This window comes from Pundamilia nyererei, unplaced genomic scaffold, assembly GCF_000239375.1.
Source record: "Pundamilia nyererei isolate P.nyererei 1_Seehausen unplaced genomic scaffold, PunNye1.0 scaffold00029, whole genome shotgun sequence".
Classification (NCBI taxonomy): domain Eukaryota; kingdom Metazoa; phylum Chordata; class Actinopteri; order Cichliformes; family Cichlidae; genus Pundamilia; species Pundamilia nyererei.
This window is the reverse complement of record NW_005187430.1, coordinates 4,099,054-4,123,759: the sequence shown is the minus strand read 5'-3', so window position 1 is coordinate 4,123,759 and position 24,706 is coordinate 4,099,054. Positions and strand designations below refer to the sequence as shown.

Genomic DNA, 24,706 nt, shown 5'->3' with positions numbered 1-24,706 from the left:
CTTTGTATTCTGTGGGATTTCATTCAAAAACCCGAAGTCTTATCTCAAAGAGACTCACCCTGTGTGAAAGAGGACAAAATTGGCTTCATCTCAATTTAAAATTGTGCTTGCTTTTGTTCAGGACAAGTATTTTGCTGTGCTTAACCAGCATATGTTGTCTTACAATGTACAGTCATGGTGAAAAGAAAGCATGCCTCCTGTCAACTCTAAGCTTTTACCTAACAGGGGAATATTTTACAATCCAGGGCAGCATTAACTTTGCGATACTAGCACGGTAGGATTAATACTTTGTTTCTATCCTCTAACTTCAGTAAGTGAAGCCCACAAACCGCCTTTAGGTTATAGCAGCTGTGTTGGCTACAGTGGTTCTGTGTTTACTTGGTATCGGATCAATACCAACATTTACAGTATTGCGCAGCACTAACATACATTTTTTAAAACCATCTTTTTGCACCGATACCTTGAACTGTTTTCTGTATGACTTTTCCAAACTCCTGCATCACTGCAGAGGAATTTTGACCTACTTTTGTTTACAACGGTGAACTTTTGTTGATGCACAGCTCTCCTACAGTCCTGCCAAAGCACTTCAATCAGATTAAAGTCTGGACTTTGGCCATTTGAACAACTTGATTCATTTCTTTTTCAGCCATTCTGTTGTAGATCTGCTGCTTTGCTTGGGATCATTGCATGATAGTGGTTGGGCCAAGCTTTAGCTGTCAGACAGATGGCTTCACATCTCAATACTCTGGTATACAGAGGAGCTCATTGTTGACACAATGACTGCAAGTGCCAAGAACCTGTGGCTGCTAAACAAACCCAAATCATCATCCATCCACCACCGTGCTCGACAGTTGGTACGAGGTGTTTGTGTCGATATTCCGCCTTTGGTTTTCCATATAAACAGCGCTGTGCGTTGCCTCTACTGTAATCAAAAGAAATGTTGTGGTGTGTTCACATATAACGCTGCACACCCTGTATTAAGCAGCAGGTAGGAAAGTATTTTACAATTTCAGAACTTAGAACGGAAGTGGAGATGAAATTTTATAATTTTACAGCACAGGAGGAACCCCGCCTTCACTCTGATCCATCCCTAAGCTGATTTGTCATATTTTCCACAGCTTTTAAATTCATCCTGCTGTAAACATAAATTTTTCAATACCGGCTCCTTTCATTGCGAGGCGAACATTACATCCTCTAGGGGATGCAAAAGGGGCTTGTTTTGGAATTACAGTATCAAAGACAATCGTTTCAAGTTGAGTGTACTTACTTGAAAGACATCTTAGCCGAATTTGTGCACAGTCTGAAGCACCATCCCTCTGGCACCGAACGAGCACATTCAAATAAGCGTTGCAGGAGATTTCCAAAATTAATTATTCGTAGTTATCGAGACAAACAGCAATGGCTGGATTTCCACATTTAATAATAGACAAAAAAAAATGTTCTGTCATTCTTTTATGTACATCAATAATTACAAGGTCAGTAAGCTATTATCCTCAAGTTTTACATGTAGTTGTCATCAGCTTCTAGTAATGCTTGTTCATCCTACTCTGCTGTCTTACATACAAAATATGCACTGTAGTCACATTTTTAAAAGCCGAGAGAGGTTCGCCATAAATGATTTTTTTAAACCATTCAACAAATATCATTCACAATACTTTCTCATTATTTACAAAAGAACAGCAACTGCTAAATTATACATATTAACAGCCTACTTCCTCAAGATATATAATGCCTCTATACAAAAAGGAAGGAGGAGGAAAAACTAGAGGGGGTAATGCCTGAATTTACAATGACCTTATTCAGATGCTTTAACCTAGGTGTTACAGCATTTTAAGTACAGGTTAATGCAGCTAGTGTCTACTTGTGAATATTAGGAACGTTTCCAGTTACTAAACACACTTCATGAACATGTATCTGCTGTACATTTCTACCAGCGAATACAGAGATTAATAAAGTGAAATAAGGCCACTGTAAAGTTTCAGTGTTACCCTAGTAAAGTTTGAGGCCTGGAAAGCAGAGCAAAATAGAGAAAGCTGCCCATCTATTCGAATCAAAAACAAAAAAAATGGACAGGTAAACAGGGCAGTGACAGTGTACACGCTTTAAACGTTTCCCTTTGCAAACTTCCACACTCCCTCTCAGATATTTTGAGCTGCTCAGGAGCACTTCACACCCTGGTAACACCGAATGGTAGCGGGAGGTAATCGGCTGGAAAATCTGAACTTTAGGATCCAGGAATCTCGTAATGCGGCATCAGCAGAGTGCCCACGCTAAAGTTCATGTTTACCAACAGGGCTGGGCTTTAACGCGTTTAGACCAAGGGGAGAAAGTCAACAGATTTAGCTTCGGCCTGCCCACGTTGACGTTAAAACGGAGTGTATTGTGCTCTTAGGTTTTGATTTGTCGCATCAATTTGGTCTTACAAAAAACACAGGACACATATTGGAGCTGGATTTCTGACTTTTTAAAAAAAGGCATTTCATATATATATTCTCATGCATCCACCACCGTTCCTGCCATGCTGGCACAGATTCCTCAACACATCATAACGAGGAAAAAAAGCCAGTGATTCCACGTTTGAAAACAAAAAGCAGCTTTCCTGCAGCTTTACAACCTTCCTCCAAGCAATATATAATACTAATCCACCAAACAAAATAGGGCACACTGAGGCCATCTTCCAGCTCTGTAGAGGTATAATCATTTACTATTTAAGGATGGCAAGACTAAATTAGCAAACGCAGGCCCTTTTCCCCCATAGATGCTTTACAATAAATGCCTTACAGATAGATTCAAACTATTATATTCTAAGTAAAGGTTTTGATTAAAATGTGACTCCAAAAATAAATAAGAGGGGAAGAAAATGAATGTGCAGGTATGTTTCTTAGTAATTTGAAAGGACGGTTATGTTTGACTGGTTTTAATCTGGGATGGTTAAATATTTTCCCTGTTGCTGCCAAAAATTATTTTAGCACAAATTTGAATGATTACGTTTTGTATTTACACTTGAAATTTTTCCGCTACAAATACATAACATTTTTTGAGTACAGTTTCCAGTTTTGCGCTTAAATGACTGCTAGCTTATCCTGATTGCACAGACACCAGAGTAGCTCCACCCCCACTGGTCTACAGGTGGAAACCTTTCTGTAAAGCATCGACTGCAGGACGCAATCGATTTCCATCATGAGCCGTGTTTAAAGGTACCCTGTAGGGTTTTTTTTTTATCATCATTAATGCTACGCATCAGCAATTTTTTTTTTTTTTTAAATTGTACACAAACACATCTGTCCCAGTGATTTGATGCTAATCCACTGGGGAAAAACAAAAGAAAAAAAAGCAGCAATGCATCAGAGCAAAAACATGCCGTGCAGGTTAGCACATTTAAAGGTGCAATATGTTTAGATTTAATTATTCCAAAGAAGTGTATGCATCACACATATCTACCGAATTTGGCATGCTAACCTGCCAACACTGACCCGTACTTTTACACAATTGCACTTTGCACTAAAGCATCCAGTCTGCACTCGGCACAGCATCAGAGAACCCCCCCCCCCCAAAAAAAAAACAACTTTTCTTTTATACGGACACTGAGGACCGGGAACTTTGAGCAGCAGACGGCAGACATGAGCACTGTTTGTGCCTCATTGTGAGTTTTAAAGAAAGTCAGGCTGAGAAAAAAAGAAAACAAGGCTGCTTAGGATCCAGGCTAGCTGCTAACGCTAATGCTAATGCAAAAACACTGACCTTCCCACTGCCACCCTAGAGTAAGGTGTTCTACATATTGCACCTTTAAAATTTGGCTTTGCAAAAGAAAAAGTAAAATCCTTCAGTATGTTTGCAAGCCGTCAAAGGTACATGTGATGCATCTGAGGAATACTGACTAAAAATCCAAGGCGGTGCTTTTAACACTAACGAAAGGCGACTAAATGCAGACAGAAGACCACAAAAAGTGGCTAATCTCAAAAAATAGTTATTAGTTGTTCATTTATAAGATACAGGCTACGCTCACACGTACACGGATATTTTTGAAAACACAGATTTTTCTATGCGTTTGCCTTTCGTCCGCACGTAAACGGCGTTTTCGGTCACTGAAAACTGAGATTTTTAAAAACACCTGCCAGGGTGGATATTTTCGAAAACTGTGCGCCATGTTTTTGTTTCGGTGAAATGAATTTCTGCCATGGTGGACTTGGACAAAATACTGTTACTGTTAATTTTACTCTCTGTAGTGTTTAAACGCTAACATATACACACACAGTTACTGTCCCTACACACATAGGACTCAGTTCTGCTTCTATGCGCCATCTTTGTTTACTCTTTCCCACCCAGGCTTCTAGACTTCTGATTGGCCAACATTTCTACATGGTTAGGAATATATCGCCACCTGTTGCTTTGGCATGTTCCTAGCAGCGTTTTCCTTCAATTTTGCATTTACGTGTGGACAGGATTTTTTTTTTAAAACAAAAACGGAAAATCTCCGTTTTCAAAAATACCCGTATACGTGTGGATGTAGCCACAATGTAGCTGAGATGAAAACAGCAAGACCTTTTTGTCCATCAGTCATCATTGGGGGGAGATGAGGTTATCATGGGGCGACCTAACTGGACAACAGTAGCTGCAGCTGGGCGTGGCTTCACCCTGCTGAGTGCAAATGCGTTTGCTGCTCGGCATGGCTGAAGCACACTAAGTAGGGCTTTTAAAGCATTAGTTGGCTGAATGGACTTCTCTTCAAGTTCTGTAGAGCTAAATATGCTTTGAATGCGCGCACAGGCCAAATTTATCCAATTACAGCATACAGTCTGGGCCACAAGCCCAGAATTATGAACCCGACAAACTGCAATTAGCCAAGACCAAGAATGAGGCATCGTGCTCTAATGATACATGAAACATGTCGTTACATTTATTATTAAAGTGATAAAAGTAATGACATGCTTTAGATATCAGGTCATACTGTCCAGCCCTACCATTAGCTGTAAGTCAGTCCTGTCCTAACAGGTGCAAACGCACAACTCGGAGTCTGTACACGCCAACACAGTCCTGAGAAGATGCCTGATCGGCAAAACAAAATTAATAAAAACAGCCGTGTGGGTGGACCAGGGATGAACTGCCCTGCATAAATGTTGAAACTGCAATATTACTTCTAAATTTATCTAATTGCTGAATGCTTGGGACTTGTGTAGGAGTCCGGTGTGAGGCTGCTGACAACAAACATGTTTACAGATAAACAGGTTTCATATACATGTCAAAAATCTGGAAAAACTTTAGTCTCGTTTGGGTTTCTTAAGCCAATCATAGCACAGAGGTTAAAGACAAAAACACAAACATTCAACATTATCTCAAAGACATCAGTATCCGACACAGGATCCGTGTCGTTTGAACCATCAAGCAGAAGAAGATCACAGTGGGCTGACTGGGCATGCAGAGCTCACATCTTCTTTACAAGCTCAGTGTCTTTCTTAAAAAAGGGAAAAAAAAACTTCAAAGTGACAACTCGCTCTTTAATGGTCTGAACCCATCATCCCACAGTTCCTCTGCCGTCTGCATTAACCACTGCACCGCCCTGTCACCCACGGCCAAAGAAAGAAAGTGGCGACAAACCGTCCCCGGTGAGTTACAGTTTACAGATTTACCTTGGCTGCACAGATTTTACATTCATTTATAGAAAACAAAACAAACAATCTTTATGAAATTATTACTGCAGTACAGTCGAAGCAGTTGTACACCACACTCGTATGGAGAGAGTCAATGCAACAAAATCATATTTGCAATGATGAAAACGACTGCCGTTGTAGGTTTTGTCACTGGAGAGTACAGTAAAGCGATTGAGCATCGTGAACAGCTAGTGTTTTATGTTAAACAGAAACAGGCCTGCTGCGGAGTGAAAACGTTAACCTGCAGAGAAATCAAAAACGCAAAGGTGCTGGCAGATCTCAGAGCTGCTGACGCTGCAGAGGAAAGACAGATGTAGTTCATGTGCCGTTCAGGCATTTTAGTGTTGGGAGCACATCGCCACCTTTGATGGCGGTTAATTGGAGTTTGCGAGCCGCGTGTCTGTCGTGTCTCTGCCACACTTTTGCCTCACAGGTTATTGTAAAGTCTCACTTTTAAGCCAAATCTCACACAAAGCGTAATTTTCTTCTTCCAATGGCCAACATAGCACGTTTTATCAGAGTTTCTTGAACTGAACTCCACCTTCAAATGGTTGGAGGTGAAAGAACTCCTTCATTCTGAGACAGGGTGGTAGGTGTTTTCAAAGGGACTGAAAAAGTACTAAATAAAAATACTCTGTGGAACTCAGAAGGACTCTTTGTGATCATCACATTCATGTAATAATAGTTGGTTATTACCAAAACACCCTACAACATCCAGAGGCTCAGCTTAATATAAATAATAATAATTAATATAAAAACAACCCAACAAAACATCAAACTACCCATGTTGGGTAAAAAAAACAAACCCTTTATTCTAGCAGAGGAAAATTGATAAAGACTGCAGGTGAAGCACTTTGATTCCTCAAAGCACGAGCACGAACGGAGCCGCTTCTCCGCGCCGTGACGCTCGCCAAGCGGAGTCGCGAGCGCACGCGGCACTCTATAATTACAGAATGTCAGCTTTGTTCATGCTTTCTGTTCTGACCTTTTCCCAGTGCTAAAAGTGTGCCCTTTAACCAGGCGGTGTGAAGTTCTAGTATGCTGCGCACATGTGAGAGCCAGGAACTAAACACAACGAGCTCTTTAGGGTAGAATGCAAACTATTAAATTGTTCTATTGCTGCACTTCCCAGAGAGCGGGAAGTTTACAACCTTACGAGACTGCAGGAGACGCACCATATTTCCTATAGGTTGATACACCAACAAATGTGTCGAAGGCCTAAAAGTGCTGCAGTGTACAACTTATATCCTGTAAATGTGAACAATAAGATACATATATAGCTACATGCAAAATTGAACAAAGAAAGAAAAACTAAAGCAAAAAATGGCACAAACCCAAATTTGATGCTTTAGTTGTGACATCTCTGTTTTCATCTACCAATCTCAGTTTTTCTGTGTTTGCCTTGAGGTTTTATATTCTGCATTTTCCCTCATTTTCCCACTTGAAGTAATGCTACTTTAAAAGCAGGACCGATATTTTAGATGTAGACTGTAGACAAGTGCAGGGAAAAGCAGCTGAGGGACCAGACGACAACATAAGAGACAATTTTTTTCTTTCAGAATAAATAACCAGGGTCTTCTGTGACATGGAGGCCAATTCAAAAGTCCATTTTAAAAAAACGATGCTCTTAAAGAAACAGGCACTGACTCATGCATTCTGGCTGCTAACAAAAGTAAAAAACACTGCACTTTACCATTTAAACGCTGGGGTTTAGCAGCTCCACTGTAGCCGCATTGATAAGGGCACAGACGTCGCTGCTGTATGGGCTAATTGGGCGGTTGTAGATAGATCACAGATGTGGAACAATCGCAATCGAATGGCACAATAAGAGCGGCGGAGATGCTGCTATCCCGGGGGTAGGAGGGATGCATTGCATTTTGGGAAATGAGAGCAGTAATTAGAAGGTATGGATTTCTTAGGCAACAGTCTCAGAGCTCAACAGTTGCCCTGGCAGCGGTCACTAACATCAGCCAAATCACTTCAGTCAGAGTCACGTGATCTATAGGAAGCCTGTGTCACAATGGTTTCGAGGACAATTTTTAATTGCCAGAGGTCCCCCCCCACCCCACCACTACTACTAGCTCTGTGTGTGTGAGTGAGCTTTGCATGCTGCCATTGGCTTTCATTAGAACTGGAAGAGTAATTAGCTGGAAAAGTTTCAATTGCACTGGCGATCCAGCAGCCAGCCGGCCAGCACGGGTGAGGCATTGCAGCGGTCTTGCATTGCAGCGGTCTTGCATTGCAGCGGTCTTGCATTGCAGCGGTCTTGCCTTGTGCGGCGGACGGCTCGGCAGCCAAATGGCCAAAGACAGAGAGACGAAGCTCCAGACAGGCCGCAAGAGTGGGCAGCGGGAGAAGACACATAGGCCGATTGAAATGTCACACACTCTTTAAATGGGCTCTGGCTACACAGGCAACCTCCTACAGTGGATCCTCATTAAAGGAAGACTGAACATGCTGTTAGCTTGCTCGGAGGCCAAACTGTGCAGGACTCCAGTGACAACAGCCCTCAGTGCTGAGCTGTGAACATGACAGCAGGTGACAATGGGCTACAAATGGGTACAAGGGCTTGCTGAAGTGTGTGTTATGCGTTTTTGTGTGTGCATGTCCAACTGAGCGTGTCCAGTTTTGTTTCTGCCTCTGAAATAACACAATACAAAAGAAAGAACAACAATAACTTAAATAAAATGCGAACATAGACGGTCGCAAAGTCTCTGGATTTTTTTTGTTTTGTTTTTTGTTTTGTCAAAAACTACGAGACAAGGATCTCTTCTAGCAGCAAGCCGTGGCCGCCTCGACTAACGAGGTGGTGTCGACAAATGTAAAATGTTTCACTGAGGGGGAGGAGGGGGAGGGGAGGGGTCAGCACCTGCTCTGTCCCTTCCTTCCTTCCTCCCTCCCTCCCTCCCCCCTCTCTGTGTCTAGTTTCTGTCGATCAGTTCGAGGGGACTCCAAGCATCAAAGTTCCTGTAGGAGGACAGGAAGGGGGAGACCTCTGAGGCTGCAGTCTGCCAGATGTCTCGGCCCCCTTCACCAAAACGTTCAAGTCCTGCGTCCCAGCATGCACCTCTCCCTGCCAGAGCGGAGCTGGTGGGAGTCTCTGAAGGATGGGGCTGAGGCGAGGGGAGGGTGGGGGAGGCTGATGGGAGAGCTTTTGGTGTTGGGATGGTAGAAGAGGACAGGGGATGCAGTCAGATGCAGGTGGATGGCTGTGCTGTGGGCTGCTGTTTACGGTTCCTCAGTCCGCCAGACTTCTCCTTGTACCCCACACACATCTGCTGAGATACATCGACCAGCGCGCTGGCCACGGCCAAACCTGCGCACACAGGAGGACTCGTTTAGTTAAAGTAAAAGATATAAAACTACAAACATGAATTACTTTTATTACGCTTTTCCTTATTTTCTGTCATATCAACCTGTGAACTTTGTATAACATATAAAACATGTCCAAAGTTTCAAACATGTGCAAATAATCACACTGCTCCACAAAAGACAAGGTACGATCTACTATGATCAGGGGTGCACATGAGTGGTCCACAGGTGTGCATGCGACATGTGCGCCCCTGAATATGATCACCTCAAGCACAGAGCTTTGTTTTTCTTTTTTTTTGCGAGAGGCAGCCAATCAGAAGACAACTTTAAAAAACCTAAAAAACACAGTGTGACCTTTAAGACAGAGGATAAACTGCGATGTTAGCACTTTTAACCTCCAAGAATACAAATGTGGAGCTGGGAATGAGGATAAATGATCAAGTTTAAAGTAGAAACTGACCCATAAATAAGGAAATCGATGCATATAAGTTAAATTAGATGGAGAGAAGTTAAATGCTAAAATGGCGAGGAGATCGTTTATAATTAAGGAAAAAAATTAAGACACTGAAATGTATGCACTGGTAACAGTCTCAAAAACCCAGCATTAATTAGGCTACACTTGCAATATGAGGCTAACTCTGAATGCAGTAACTGTAATGTGGGGAAAGCTGCTGATGTGTGGAAAGCAAAACACACAACTGCCAACTCACAACCGCGTACACAAACGTGCAGAGCTGGCAATCATTAACTTACACCACACTTCATCAACATTTAATAACATTCTCTGAGCCATGAAATACCAGTAAACTCCATTTATCACCAATATTAGACGCATTTATTGCAATCAAGTAAACACTGAAGGCATAAAAAAGAGAAAACGGCTGCGCTAGGGGTCGCGTGCTGAGAAATCATACAGATACTACTAGTTTCTTATTGGTTGAAAAAGAGAAAAAAAAGCAGGATGGCTCAAATCACCTAAACGAGCCGAAGATAGAAATCAGTGATAATCTGTGGTGGTGATATCCTTTTGGTTGCTATGAAATGAGCTAAAGAGTGCTGTGAGGCTGGGATGCTGAAAAACTGAAAGCAGTTTAAAGATCTGAAAGCAACACGGCTGGATGGGGAGCAAGTTAAAAGCATTATAACGGTAGACCCCCCCCTCAGGGCACGAGGAGATGGGAGGAACACGGCTAACATGGTCTCAACAAAAGCTGCCCGAGGGAAAGCTCCATCGAGAGCCGCGGCAGTTTTGTTATGACAAAAGGACAATGTGGTAATTAATAAGGGCCTTAGGCATGCTGATGGTCTGGGGATTGCAACTGTGGGAGGCAAAGAGCTATACAACACAGAGGAGGAAAAAAATACTGAAAGAAAGGCGAGTTGAATTATTGAGACAGTAAAAGAAAGAGAGCAGGAAACAAAAACTAAGAAAAGGTAAGGGAAGCAGCACTTGGGTCTTATCAGAGGATCTTGAAAAGAAAGATAAGGAAAACAGATGAAGCATGGGTGGGAATGTGAAGACAGCAAGTGACAGAGCAGAGGATGAAAGAAAGTAATGGACTCAATTCTCAGTGCAGTCAGAAGTTGGGCAAAAAAAAGGAGGAGGAAGGGAAAGAAGGGAGCAGAGGGAAACAGGAAAAACACTAGATTGCACTTTAAAGCAACGAGGATGAGAAGAGGATAGAGAGGAATCAAGCACAGAATGAGTCTGCATGGATATAGCTGCAGTATGCTTCCTAACACACCAAGTAGATGAAGGTAGGAAAGCAACAAGCAGTCTTCATTTCGCCACAGGTAGAGAAAAAAGGAGGGAGTGAAGAGCAGTAACTGAGGAAAACCAGGAATCACACTGCTGCTTTCAAGCTGCAGCGTTTTTAAAAATGAATACATCCACATCAAAACGATGGTGCTACATGAAGTAATTACTGTAAACATGTTAGACCACTGTCGAGATGGATGTGCATGATTTTGCTGAGACTAAAAATCACGCAATCCCCAAGTAGCACTCAGAGGTGTGGTTGGTTCTGCGAGTAATTTACAACTGTTGTGCTGTTTTCCAAACACAGGCACAGTCAGCTGATGTCCAAAAACAGGCAGTTAGTGAGGTCGGGTTAATTGGTGATCCTAAATTGCACATAGGTGTGAATGAGAGTGCGAATGCCCTGTGAGAGGCTGGCGACTGGTCCAAAGTGCACGCAGCTGAATTTGAGTAGGTCCACCACTAAAATCAGTCATGTGGTCAAGTAGAGCTCATGAGATCACTGTGAAACCTTGAGTGCTCTCCATGGTCCTGAAATCACAACGGTTCAATTTGAGTGTAATTAAATTTAAGGTTTAACGTAAAGGTATTGCCCAGACTGACGTCCATCCAAGGCCTGATTATTTTCAGGATGGGGTCCAAAATCCACATCGTGATCCCTCCGTTCTCTCCTTTCTCCAACTGCTAAAAACTAAAGAGTGGCTGGAAGGTTTTGCTGCCGCAAGTGAGCTAATACAGGGCGCAATACATGCTTTTTTCCAGCGTTAAATATCAGTGCAAATAGCACGTCACAAATCAGTTTGCACGCTTGATTTAAATATTCTCTCCTTCCTATATTTTGAAAAAGGAACCGAGAAATCTCTAAATTCCTAATTTTTATGTCATCTTCTCACTGTGCTCTGTTTCTAAATGCTGATAGTGCTTTTTTACCTCCCACCAAAACCCAAATCTGGTCCTTGCATCCTAATTTTTTTTAAATTTAAATATATAGGCCTGGGGGAAAAAAATAGATGCGTGAGCTCTCAATTATTTTTTTATCCATGTATATTAAATGCATTAACTTGGAAGCATTTTGCAGGTTTATCCTGTACAAATATTAAATAAAAATGTAACTAATCTATAGATTAAGAATCAAGATCACCAGTTTCATTTTCTTAAAACTGGAGCTGGTGTGTGTGCGTATACACTGGAGGCTGGATCATAAAGTCAGTGTTGGATAACAAAAGAAAGAGGAAGTGAGCCACGTTGAAAAAAGACTGAAAGGCTCAAAATTGTCATGGACCGACTAAGACCAAAGCTACAGTACATTACAGAGGGGGGAGGAAGTCAGATCAAGGAAAGATGATGTAAAAAAGTGAGGCTCAATCAAACAAACAAGTCAGGAAAGAAAAACAAGTGAAGGATTTTAAAGGCTGCGTCTTACCAGACTGTCCTGGAGGAGGGATTCCGCCGGTGCCCCTGGGTAACCGTACAAAGATGGAGAGCACGGCGGCTTTGTTGCCAAAGCAAGGCTCGAGGGCGATGGGTTTTGGGACGGACTGTGGAAAGAAAATGGGAAAAGAAGAAAAAAGTATACATCACAAGGCTCTCAAATCCTGGTGAACACACACCATTTTCAAAGCCGTGGATAACAGAGGCTTTACTGTTACTGTTCTTGTTTGTGTCAGCAACATGCACAGAAACACAAAAAACCCACCTTTCTATCCCGTGCTGAGATGCAACTACTGATCTGCAGGCACAAATTGCCCACCCCTCCAACCTTCAAAATCCCCAACTGAGCACAATTTCATGACAATGCCGCATGTGTGCAGCGTTGGCAATGAGTGGCTATCAAGCGAAGACGCCTGAATGGAGATTTGGGTCGGCGGTGCGCTCCGGTCGCTGCAGGCCGTCTGACACGCCTGACTCTCTAATACCAATATCTCCTTTTTATCAGCGACTCATCCATATGTGGGGGATGAGTCCCCCCCCCCTCTACCCTGTAAACACTGTCTGGATCTGCTGCTGATGCTAGCCTCGTACAATATTTATAGTTTTACCTCGACAGAGGATATGGATATGGAGAATGCCACCATCTTGCCTGCATACAGATAACTTCCTGTGTCTCTCTGGCTTTGTGTTTTGAATTCCTGAGCCGGACAAGAAAAATTGGGCCATGGCATGGCTTCACACACTACTGACACTGCCTCTCAATGTGCTCAAACACAAAACCTTCCAAAACAGACAAGTTGAGATCCTTCCCATGGCAGTCTTTATACTCTGGAGAGTTGAGTTTAACTCCCCGAGTGGGAATGCAGCTAAAGTGACACACGCACGCACATACAGCACTAGGCACACACTCTTTTCGCCTTTTCACTCACAAATTCATCACAGCTTGTCTCTCTCACACATACAGATACACACACACACACACACACACACACACACACACACACACACACACACACACACACACACACAGTAAGTATACACATGGGGAGCAGGGCAGTAATGATATTCAGGCTCTGACCCATTTTACACATTTATTCTCTGCTCCGTCTCTCTGAGGCTTACCTTTCATACCAGCAGGATACACAGGCTGTCTCGCAGGTAGCTAGGGAAGTGGCACAAAGACCTGGATGCCTCTGGGTGTCTGTATGTATGTGTGTGTCTGAGTAGGGATTCAGTTCAGCTGGTGCTGTAACAGAAGGGAGTCTGTATTTGTTTATGCCCGCACACATGTGTGTCTGTCTGTTTATGGCACGTGTGCTTTCGGAGGTGTGCCTGTGCAACTGGCCGTGCTCAGGTACAACCTGACAGAGAAGGGCATTTTATGCCCAGTTATGTGCACTGTATACAGTACGCCTTAGTGGATACCATCATGCCTTCCAGACACTCAATAAATGTGCTGGTGATTTTACACGTCGGCCTCATGCATGGATAAACCATCATATCAGTTTTTCTCTAAAAGCAATGACTGCAATTTGACTGGGTAGGACACTCTGGCACTCCCGTAACATTTTCACACAGCTGTACCCTCTTATGGGAGATGTCCCAAGACAGGGTTCTTGCACGCAAGAGATCGCAATGCTTCGCAGCACTGGACGCTTGATGGACAGGCCACTAGGGCGGTGTCGTAACAGATAATCGACAGGGCCTATCTCTCTTCTACGGCCTCGTGCAACCATGCAAATGCAAACCATGCTCCTAGATTTTGGGCAAAAACCAACATGGCGGCCTGCTGGCAAACTTTCTCTTACATTTAACAGTCATTTTTACTATTTTTGTCCAGCAAAATGCACCTCTAAAAATAACACCATTTAATGCAAGAAATAAGTTAGTATTCCAAGATGCATTCAGCCAAAGCCTATGTTCATATAACAACTGGCTAAACAGAAAAACTGGCTTTACACTTTGCGCTGCGTGTGCATAACACCAATGTGTGTGTATATAAGAGCTCGCAACACTTTCTCCTCTCACATTTACACACACACAGCATTAAAGCCCTTCCTGAGAACTGACGGGGTGTTGGCGTGTCACCCTCTGGAAACACTGCAGTCGAACCAGCAGCAGCAAATAAATTCCCAGACACTAAAGCTGTGGCCTGCTTCTCAACTCTGACACGCAATAAATAAATTACTGTAACAGTGGCACGGCTTTGAGAAATTAATCTGACTAATGTAGACAAAGAGGCCCAAAGATAATAGGATGGGTCACTGCTTTGTTTTGCATTCTCTTCTCCTTCAGCCTCCTTCTTCACCTCCACCCCACTCTTGTAAAGATATTTTTAAAAGGCTAAAATCACGGAGAGTTTATGCTTTACAATCCATATAGAGTGCCACAGCGTCTCCTTCATGACCTCTGACCCAGACAAGGGAAAACTTCACAACAGCTTATCACGGAGAAGACAGAGCTCCTTCTTCCATGTAATGTTCTCTATTAAAAAGGGGAAAAAAACACTCTTTCTTCACTCTTCCTTGTTTTTGCCATTTGTTTGTCTTTTGAATCGCTTGCCTCGGTGGTGCTCACTGTCACATTTCAACATCAACCCCAAGTTGTAAAAGAACGTGTAAACATGTAAAAATGCTGAAAAATCTCACAAAAGACAAGCAAAGTTTTTTTGGGAGACGATAATGTGACGTAACAGCAGTAGAAGTGACAAGGTAACAGCTAATAACAAAAATCTACTGTAGCATATAACATGTAGTATTATATGAATAGAAACATATGACCTGCGCTTACTCTCTCTCTGCTTTTTTAAACACGTCTCAGTGCAATGCTTTGCATGTTTTGGTTTATGCCACTTTCACAGCTGTTCAGTGACGCTATTGTCTCCCCAAAACTACTGTAGTGTTTTTGTTTTATGTACTTTGTGTTTTATCCAACTCCCTGTGTTTTATTCATCTTTTGTGTATCTTTAACGTTGTCTTTGTGTTTTATTCCATTTCTGTTGTTTACTGGTGTTTTCTGTGTGTTTGACATCTGAGGGCTACCACAGCTATCACATAACGCAGCCCTTTTATATGTTTGCATTTAATAAGACTAAAGGATTTTTCTAAATGCCTCACTAAACGTGAAAAATGATTTCCGAAACTCTTAAACAGTCTTGCCTCCCAACATCTGTGGTTACTGGGGAAACTGTAAGTGTGCTACGCTTCATCCCATGTGAGACACGAGGCTGCTAAACTCTGCAAGCTGTCAAGTTTCTGACACTTGTGTCTGAAATGACACGTATGAACCAATCAGTTTATCTTCAAGGAATTCCCCTTACACATATTACACTATTTATAGGCACAGCTCTTTCTCTCTTTCCTTTCAGTGAGTTCACGAAAACAGAGGCTGAGCAAGAACAGAAAAAAGCACGAGTCCTTCTCTAAGAGTGGATTTCAAAGGCAGATGAATTCACAGCACAGATATCATGTTTAATGCATGTGTATGATGACCTTGTCAGCTAGTGTTCTGATTTTTGAAATAAATAAATAAAAATCAGGTCTGACTTTGATTACTATCAATTCTCTGGAGCACCTCAAACACTGTATACTGTATAGAAACAGAAAATATCCAATTAAGGTTTTTACAGAGAATGAAAAAAATAGATTTAAATGAACTACACATTAATTTACTTTTTGTGAAGGTTGCTGTGGGACGCAGTCAGAGGTGTCTATAGCGCTCCAAAGGCACTTTAGAAAAGCAAAATTAAAGACTCACAAGAGAGGTGGCAGAGAACCAGATAAAAGCATCCTATTTTTCATTTGATTAAAGTAAAAGCCAATATTTTCCCCCAAGGCAACAAAGAGAAGAAGAAAAAAAAACAACCTTAATATCCCTTACAGCTTTGTGTGATAAATGAGTGATGACTCAATAACGAGATAAGACAACAAAGCACTCACTATAAGGATCATTTCTTCCCATTTTCAAAATCACGGTGCCAGAACATCATTATATTCTGCTGACACGGATTGCTAAAAAAAATGGGAATAAAAATACCGACAACTGACAACCACTACAACATAAGGTAGAGCAATACCACACTTGGCTAAGTTTGCTCCTCGATGCCTTGGTACAAGAAAAGATGAAACAATTATTTTGGCCTTGCCAGAAGCACTTCAACTAGGCTGGGTTTGCTCCAGTCCACGGGCCTGTTTTTGCCTCGGGCAGAATGGATTTCTCATCCAATATTTTTATAACTGAAAAATAAGTGGCGCCGTGATGACTCGAGCACATCTGTATTCTGTGTACAAATAAATAAACAAAAAAAAAAAAGAAAGAAAAAGACTGGCAGCTTTTAATTTCACAGCTTAGAGTCCAAGTCCAATTTCCACCGCAGCAGCTGCAAGCTGCTCTTAGGTTGTGACTTGTTTTCGTGTCGTTTCTCATTTTATAACACCGGTATCTCATATTCAGACCGAAGAGGGAGCAGGCACTGCGAATAAGTGTGGTATTGGAAGAGACTCGCTATCAGACTGATGTGAGATGTGACAATGGGATCATTTTGATTTCAACAGGCCTTGTTGCATTGTCAATTGCGGTGTTCATCAGCACTGCATCCAGTGTACAACCTCAATTTCAACTTGATGCTACTAGGCAGGTGCTTCACTTTCTATTTTTGAGAAAAACAAAACAGGAAAAACCAAAAACCCCAAAACAAACAAACACACCTAATTTATCTTCCACAACATACATTTTATTTTGTCCTATGCAGAAATTAAGGGATGGGGGGGATCAAAAAAACAACACCTTGAAAAATTCAATTATCCATCCTTTCAAACTCTTTGAGCGTGCTTTGTCTTTGCCTAAGATGTTCCCCGAAGGAGGTGTCTTTTTCTGTGGTCTTCTTCAGAAGCTGCATGTTAATAACATTCCCCAGCAGATGCCTTTGTTATATGGTGTTGAAGCGCTCTCCACCCAACTCCGCCGGCTCCCCCTTGCTCAACCTCCCTCACCAGCCGCCACTCTGGAGAGTTATCTAGAGTGGCCAGGCAGAGCGGCAAAAGGTTTTGTTAAATTACCTCCAGTAATTAGCCCAGTAGGAAGAATTGCCCACACACACACACACAAAAACACACATACGTGCACATTGATGTGGGCATACAAAGCAACCGCATGCTGCTCCGCTTTCATCCACTGCATTCGTTTCTACTTTAGCAGCAGCCAGGGGATAGTTTTCCCCTAGCAGCAACAAGAGCAAGCCAGTCTCCCTGTTGTGGTGACTCACCAGGTACAGCCGCACCACTGAGCCAACTTTGAGTTTTTAGTGAGTTGGTTTCTTTCCCCCAAAAATCATTTGGCACCCTGTAATGGCAACATATGGTGATGGATTTGAACTAAATCCTCCAGAGAAGTTTATATATAAGTGCAGTACTGTGCAAAAGCCTCCAACCACACATATTTCTTTATGTTTTGCTGGGCAAATAGGCAATATGTGCAGCAATTTATTCAAATATGCAATTATAAATGGAAAAAGCATGCAAGTATACTAATTAAAAGTACCTGCCCCGTTCCCAATGTAACATTTACATGTTTTCAAATCACCAAACTGGTTTTAATATTAGACCACGATGAAAATGAGTAAATACAAAACAATCTTGATGGACATTCAAAGCCCTTCTTTGAACTTTGGATGCCTTTTGTTCGGTTCTCTGTCAAGTTGATCCCACTGAGCTTCAAAAATGTTCAAGTACAATCCGTGACTGATAATGTTCCAAAAAATGCTTTTACTGCACTTACAGTCAGATCATTGTCATCCAGAAAAATAAATATTGCTTGGTGGAGCCAATTTGGATGTTTTTTTTCAGCATTCATAACTCAAAAAGATTCCCAGCATCCCCGGCTGAAATGCAGCCCCAAACCATGATACAGCCTCCACTGTGTTTTACAGATGGCTGTAGACACTCGCTGCTGACCTCCTCCATACATACATGAACCAAGATTAAATTTGGATTAAATTTGAATTTGAACCAAAACATGCAAGTATAGGATCTGTTGCCACTAATTTTCAGTCCAGTTCTTGTCTAATTTAGAGGGTTTTTTTCACTGAAGCGTATGTGCAGTAATGCCAACCGCATGCTGATTTTATTTGAAGACTAAAGACAGCGGAAGAGAACAATGGCTGTCATTTTTAATACAAACGCACGCACACACAAGCTCAAACAAACTGAGGTATCTGATGTGCTGGCCAAAACAAACAAAAGGCACATACTTTTCTTCTAGTGCTCCCTCATCTTTCAGCCCATTTCTGTTTGTTGGTTTTTACATAAGTGCCAGAACAGAAACACTGATTACTGACAAAACAACATAAAACACCTCAGGAAATATAACCTCAGACATCAAAAATGTGTAATTGCATGTAATTGTAATTCAATCTGGGAGGAAAAGTCCTTTTTTTTTTTTCCATTTCACAATGAAATACAGAAAGCACCTAAAAAATGAGGTACACAATGAATATCTTGTCTTTCATAAAGAAAAAACAAACCCTAGCAAATAAAAATAACTGAGCACTGATCTGCACTGATTGATTTTGCCTCATTAAGACAGAATGTGACGACCTTCTCTGTACCTTTAAGGGCAAGTATTGATAACTCAGTATATCTCAACAAAGATGTGGGTTGATGACCATTAGATTCCAGGTTATTTGAAGGGTAGTTAAATAACTTCTGATGCACAACCAGTCATTTTGTCCTATAATCAGGCCTGAAATGTGACAGACTCCACTCTGATCAGAAAACACTACTCCTAGTAGGGTTTTAATAGGTAAAGACACCAACATTAGTAGAATACGCCTGACCTGCAGCTTAGAATGACATATCATAAACACGTTAGATAAAACAATACTTTTCCCTCCCAATAGCAAACACTACTTTTTTTTGCCTCACATGTCCTGATTTCCTCTCTTCACACAGTATCTATGAATAAAAGCAGAGCAGAAGGCGTCACAAAGGTAATCATCTGCCTGCTATGCTGGGACCGCAGGCTCCATTTGGCAGGAGCTGAGTGAATATATCTCATCGGCGGAGCAAGTTTGGACTTCCCATCGTGACTATAAACAACTTTAATGATCTTGAGCTTGCTGTGCGGCGCCTGGCCTCCCGTATACTCTGACTGTGGGCCTTAATACACAACTGTAGCATCCTGATAAAACAGCATGGAAACAAGGGGAAGAACCTGCTCCGAGTCGCTCAATCTGAGCTGGGAGGAGATAGGGTAGCGCACACTCACTGTCTGAGCAGGTTAAGGCACAGAAAGCTGAGGAGGAAGATCTAAATTGGATCTCTGCTCCTGGGCTGCTCCTACCCTGATGGAGAGGAGGAGAGCAGGCTGGGAAGAATAGAAGAAACAAGAAAAAAAAAGACCAGGAAGAAGAAAAGGTAATGCAGAGCAGGAAGAGTCTGACTCTGCAGCATCTTTTCTTTCTCCGCCACAGCGACACACAGGAGTGCACACAGAATGCACATAAACACACACAATAAAGGGGAAAAAACAGATAAGGCCAATAGAAAATCCTAGACAGCTGATAGGATCATTTAAGGGCTAGTAAATTAGAGGAGAACACTACAGTGAAGTAAGGATGTCAGACAGGGCACAAGAGCGACGAAAAGAAAAAGAAAAGATACAAAGCAGAGGACAGAATGAGTCAAAATGGAGAAAAAAGTGAAAATAAAGAGGACAAAAGGAGGACAAAACTGGAGGCAAAATATAAGAAGACAAGAACAGAAGAAGCAATATAAATAAAGAAATGGGAAAATATACTGAATAGATTTGAATAAATGACATGAGAAGAGAAACGACAAACGGAAGCCAACAAGAAAAGAGTAAAAGTAGAGACGAGAACCACTGCTGGGTAAAGGGGGAAAAGGAAAAAATCGAAATGTAGAAAATGCAAGAATGCATTAAAAGGGGAGAGAGGGCATAAAACAGAGAAAAGTGGAAGAGGCTAACCAAGGAAATTACAATGAAGAGCAGACAAAGGAAAGACAAAATAAGATAATAAAAGCCCGAGATTAACAGAAGAGATGAAAACAGGACATTAAAAAAATGAAAAGAAAGGGCAAATGATAAAGCAAAGAAAGCAAAATGAATAAAATGAAGATAAAAGAGAAAAAAAAACAGTAAAAGATGGTAAATTACAAAGAAGTTAAAAGAAGGCGAGAAGAAGAAAGAGGGACGAAGAAGGAGGCAGTAGGGAAGGGAATATTTAAAGGAAAGAAAAGATGAGAAGAGGAGAGAAGAAGTGAGGACAGAGGAGCAGAGATGTGAAGAGGCGGCATAGTTTCTGTTCAAGCAGGGGTTTGATTAGCTGCTGATCTTCCCGAGGGGCCCCGCAGCCTTTGCTAGAAGTAACCTTGTGCTCATGATCCAAGCCCCTTGAGATGCATGGACCCTGTCAGAGCCGAGGGGCCCTGAGCTAGCCTGCTGCACAGTCCTATAATTCTGAGCTGCATCTGCATTCAGGGGTCATTCATCACAAAGCGCACAGTCACAGGTATACCTGCCTGCGGCTCTGTGCCGTTGTATACTAAACTGCAATTTCTATAAGTGCACGATTCCTACTTTTAAATGTTTTCTGCTACTGCATCTATTCTCGGCATCTGCATTTAAATCCACTCCGACTTCTCCTGCCGGCACGTTAAACTCCGCTCTATAATGAAGTCTTCTAAACCTCCATCTCTACCTCACCTTGACCTTTATGTTTAAATCCCTTCTACTACTTTCAGCACTTTCTCTCTACACAGATTTCTTTTCACCGTACCTATAATTCAGAATGTTGTGTGTGTGTTTGGAGGGGTGGCGGGGATGTTTTCACTCAAAAAGCCGTCAGGATAATCAAGTCACGACTCTGTCTGAAGTATTTGGTTCCCACATGTAGCACGCAACAGGAGATGGTCTGCATCAGCGGGAATCTCACTAGTGGAAATATGCCCTTTGAGTTATTTGAGAGTGTGCAAGTAGCAGGATGCAACCCTTTGGTAACAGTAAAAACACTGAATCATTACCAATGGTCTCATATAGGCACAAATTGGTGCAATCTCACATCGCACAGACTGTGCAACAGAGCTAGCGAAGTCGCTATATCGAAGTCCACTGAGCGATGATCAAACTGAAATGGACGGTATCTGTCACGGCTGAAGTGCATGCATGTGCAAAAAAAACGGCTGTGCAGTCACTTGCCAGAGTACTCAAAACTGCCTTTAAGGTAGTTCCCGAATGAAATCTTTACCAGTTTTTATGCTGCACTCCAAATATGAACGAGTAAACTTGCTACCTTTATTTTCTGCTTGTGTTTTCTAAGATGAAGATTATGATTTTATTGTTACCCCCTAATTGTTTCATTATCTTCATGTCTGCAAACACTTTGCGTGAGAAGGTGTCAATTTTTTTTAATCAAATGAAGAATATCTCAATGTGGGAGGTAAGTACTGTCTTAATCAGCAGAACCGTATTCTTGTCTGCATGTATTTAACTCCTGGGTTAACTCAATTCATTTCCATTAGAATTCACAGGCTACCCACATAACCTGGAAATAACTGGTATAATGTGCTGTGTTACTCATTGGCAGCCCACATTCAACATCATCCAACCCTCGCACTGTCCCGGCAAATGCACACTGCATTGACCCTCATTAGATGTACTAGACCTGTAATGCACTTCAAACTCTTCTTCATAAGAGAGCTCAATTTGGCCTTCTTGGCTTGCTGAAAACTAATGAGATCTCCTTAAAAAAAAACATTCTTCAGAGCCAACATTGACGTGAAGCAGATGACGTGCAGTATATCTCTCCCTGAGCATAATCAAAAAAGCAGCCAAAAGACACAAGACTGAGCTCCCACTTGAGGGCAGATGAGTGACACGGGCAAACATAGATGGAACTTTCCTGCCTGCGGTAACCGTCAACCCAGACAAGAGAAGTAGATCTCTGGGGTTCTGTGTTGATTGCTTTAAGGAAAAGGTTGCGCTAACCTTGACGTTTCCTCCTATGAGGTCAGGCGGCTCCTCCTCAGTCTCCAAGGCGACGTTGATGGTGGCAAAAGGCCGGCTGGCCATCTGCTGCATCTCCCTCAGCAGTTGCTAAGAAAAAGGAAGGAGAGTAATGCGAAGGTCAGTGACAGATAAATAGCATCTACTGTCCATTCTCCAGACAACTGCCCATCAGGAGGTGGGCTTTTTTTTCATTTTTAAAAATGACTTTTCACGCACACAACCCAGCTAGCAGAAAACATTTAGATCGTTCACTGAAGTAAAAGAGTGAGAAGTCCACTTTGACCGCCATTAATTTAATTTGTATCCACTTGGTTGAACAGCCACGATCTGTGTACGTCTCTGTGTGTATTCTTTAGTTGTGTGAAGTTTGATTTCACACTCGGGGATCTTTTCGAACAGTGGTTCGTGTGTTTTGTTCAGTGAGCAAATTGTAGCCACGCCACCAACAACACAAAATTGGAAACTGTCAATCTAAACACTGTGGTGAAACATATGTACGACAGTAACAAATAACAGCTAACCCTAGCACTGCTCACCAAGCTGTGAGTATTTCACTATGGAGCTGAATTTAACCAGTACAGAGGTACTCATTTTCTTCCATGCAGTTAAATAAAGGTTAGCACAATGACTTTACGTTAAATCATTGAGGCCACTGTTGTTGTGATTTGGCGCTATACAAATTGAATTGAATTGAATCCTGGTAATCCATCCTACAGTCCTGCAAATCAATCAATGCGTGTTTGACTGATCTCCATTTATCTCATGGACATCTACCTGTGAGTGTGACACCTTTGAATTTGGCAGATAGTGTGGATTAAACCTTTATTGACTGTGACATCCACCTTAATGCTGACATGTCTGTGACAGCAGACACTGAATCAGGTTTTAAAGTTCATGTGACAAATATCTGAGAAGCTTATTTCAACATTAAGCAGGCAGGGAGACACATTAATCAATCACACACAAATACAAGAACAAGACTGACTTTGAGAGAAATACCTGCCTCTTTTAAATGCATCACTATTGCACCATCTGGTTTCTAACTGTAGTTGCCTGCTGCCTGGTGGATGGCCTGAACTTTTGTCCAGCGTGATTCTGTGTTTAATCAGAGTTGCAATCCATCGATTCATTTGTAAATAAATGTTTAAATTTAAAAATAAATGTTAAATCAGTGGATCCTTAAGTATGGAAAGAATTTATTACCCAGACCTGCAGGCTGGTTTGATCAATGACTTTTAATATTAAGAACTTTTCAACCCAAAGGCAGATTTTATAAAATCTTTAAACTGACATATAATGCAAGAAGCCTGTAGCCTAAACTATTTGTAAAGTTTGCCCGATTAGAAGGTTTCTAACAAGCTTTGTTATCCTTCAGTATGATTTATACGTAAAACCTGCAGAATACTGCAGGTAGTGAAAAGCATTTCTAAATTTCCCTGTATAGCTGTCAGAAGCACAAATTGTATGATGGTAGCCATCACTGACAAGTGGAATACCTTAAAAGTGCAGTTGAGGAACTTTTTCAGTAACGTTCCTCCACTGCAAAACAGAGGAACAGGCTCATTTTCTTCTGATTTATAGCATGGACCTTGGCCAAAGGGAAAGGAGGAGGGAGGTGATTATGAGGAATAGGAGGAGAAAAAGGACAAGAAACAGAAGCTAAAGAATGAGAGCAGACAAGGAAATAAGGAGGATTGCAATAAGAGGAAATAGGGAAGGTGAAAGATGGGAAGTGTAGCGGTGCGAAAGATGCAGAGTGTGAGCAGCAGAAAGGTAGGTCAAAGCAAGGAGAGATACAGATCAAGAGGTTGAGGAAAGCAAGAGACAACAGTAAACAAGGTGATGCACCCATGTCTTCGACTGTCAAAGCAGCCAAAGCGCTACGAGTGCAGAAACAAACGGCCTCGACTGTCAAGGAACCGGGACCTGAACCCAGGCAGCAAAACCAGTGAAAGAAAAACACCTGTAGCTGTCGTAAGAGCAGGAACAACATCGGCAGAAATGAGGCAAAATAATATTAATAATGATAAAAATAAAACATTTGTTTGAAATGTATTTGTTATATACAGGATATAATAAGTCAAACACCTACAACATAGCTTTGTGTGTGTGGAGTTAGAAGTTAGGCTTCTGTCTCATTACAGTGGGCTCTTGTCAAAAACAAACACAAAAGGTGCAAGTAAAGGGCAGGACTGAGATTCAACTAGAAAGCGCACACAGAGTAGAAATCACACATGGCGCTGGTGTGACAGGAGGATGCTGATCCTTCTGTGAACCCCTCAACAGCTTTCAATTAATATGCCGAGTGTTTTCATCCTCTCTGAGGATGTCGATTCTCGTTATTGGCATTGTTAGCGTTTTCTCCCTAAATGCGACGCCTTACAATGATATTCTTAACACGGGATACAGAAATTGCTTGAGGGAAAGTCTCTTTTTCTTTGTATAGTAAAGCCAAATGAAGAAAAACGGGCTCTAAATATAACGTCCTGGATTCTCTTTGTGGCGCAAGCCAGCTCATTAAATTCTCGTATGC

General features: G+C 41.9%; 1 protein-coding gene across 1 annotated transcript in view; it reads right to left on the bottom strand.

Annotated features, from left to right (window-relative positions):
- Nucleotides 1-8,512: 8,512 nt before the first annotated feature.
- The window catches only part of atrn (attractin), a 125,759-nt gene continuing 109,565 nt past the window's right edge, over nucleotides 8,513-24,706 (bottom strand). Inside the window, exons 27-29 of the mRNA XM_005728709.1 lie at nucleotides 22,153-22,260; nucleotides 12,143-12,257; nucleotides 8,513-8,964 (exon numbers count right to left, since the gene is read on the bottom strand). Coding sequence (XP_005728766.1) covers nucleotides 8,840-8,964; nucleotides 12,143-12,257; nucleotides 22,153-22,260 — 348 coding nt within the window. The 3' untranslated portion in view covers nucleotides 8,513-8,839. The remainder of the gene's footprint in view (nucleotides 8,965-12,142; nucleotides 12,258-22,152; nucleotides 22,261-24,706) is intronic.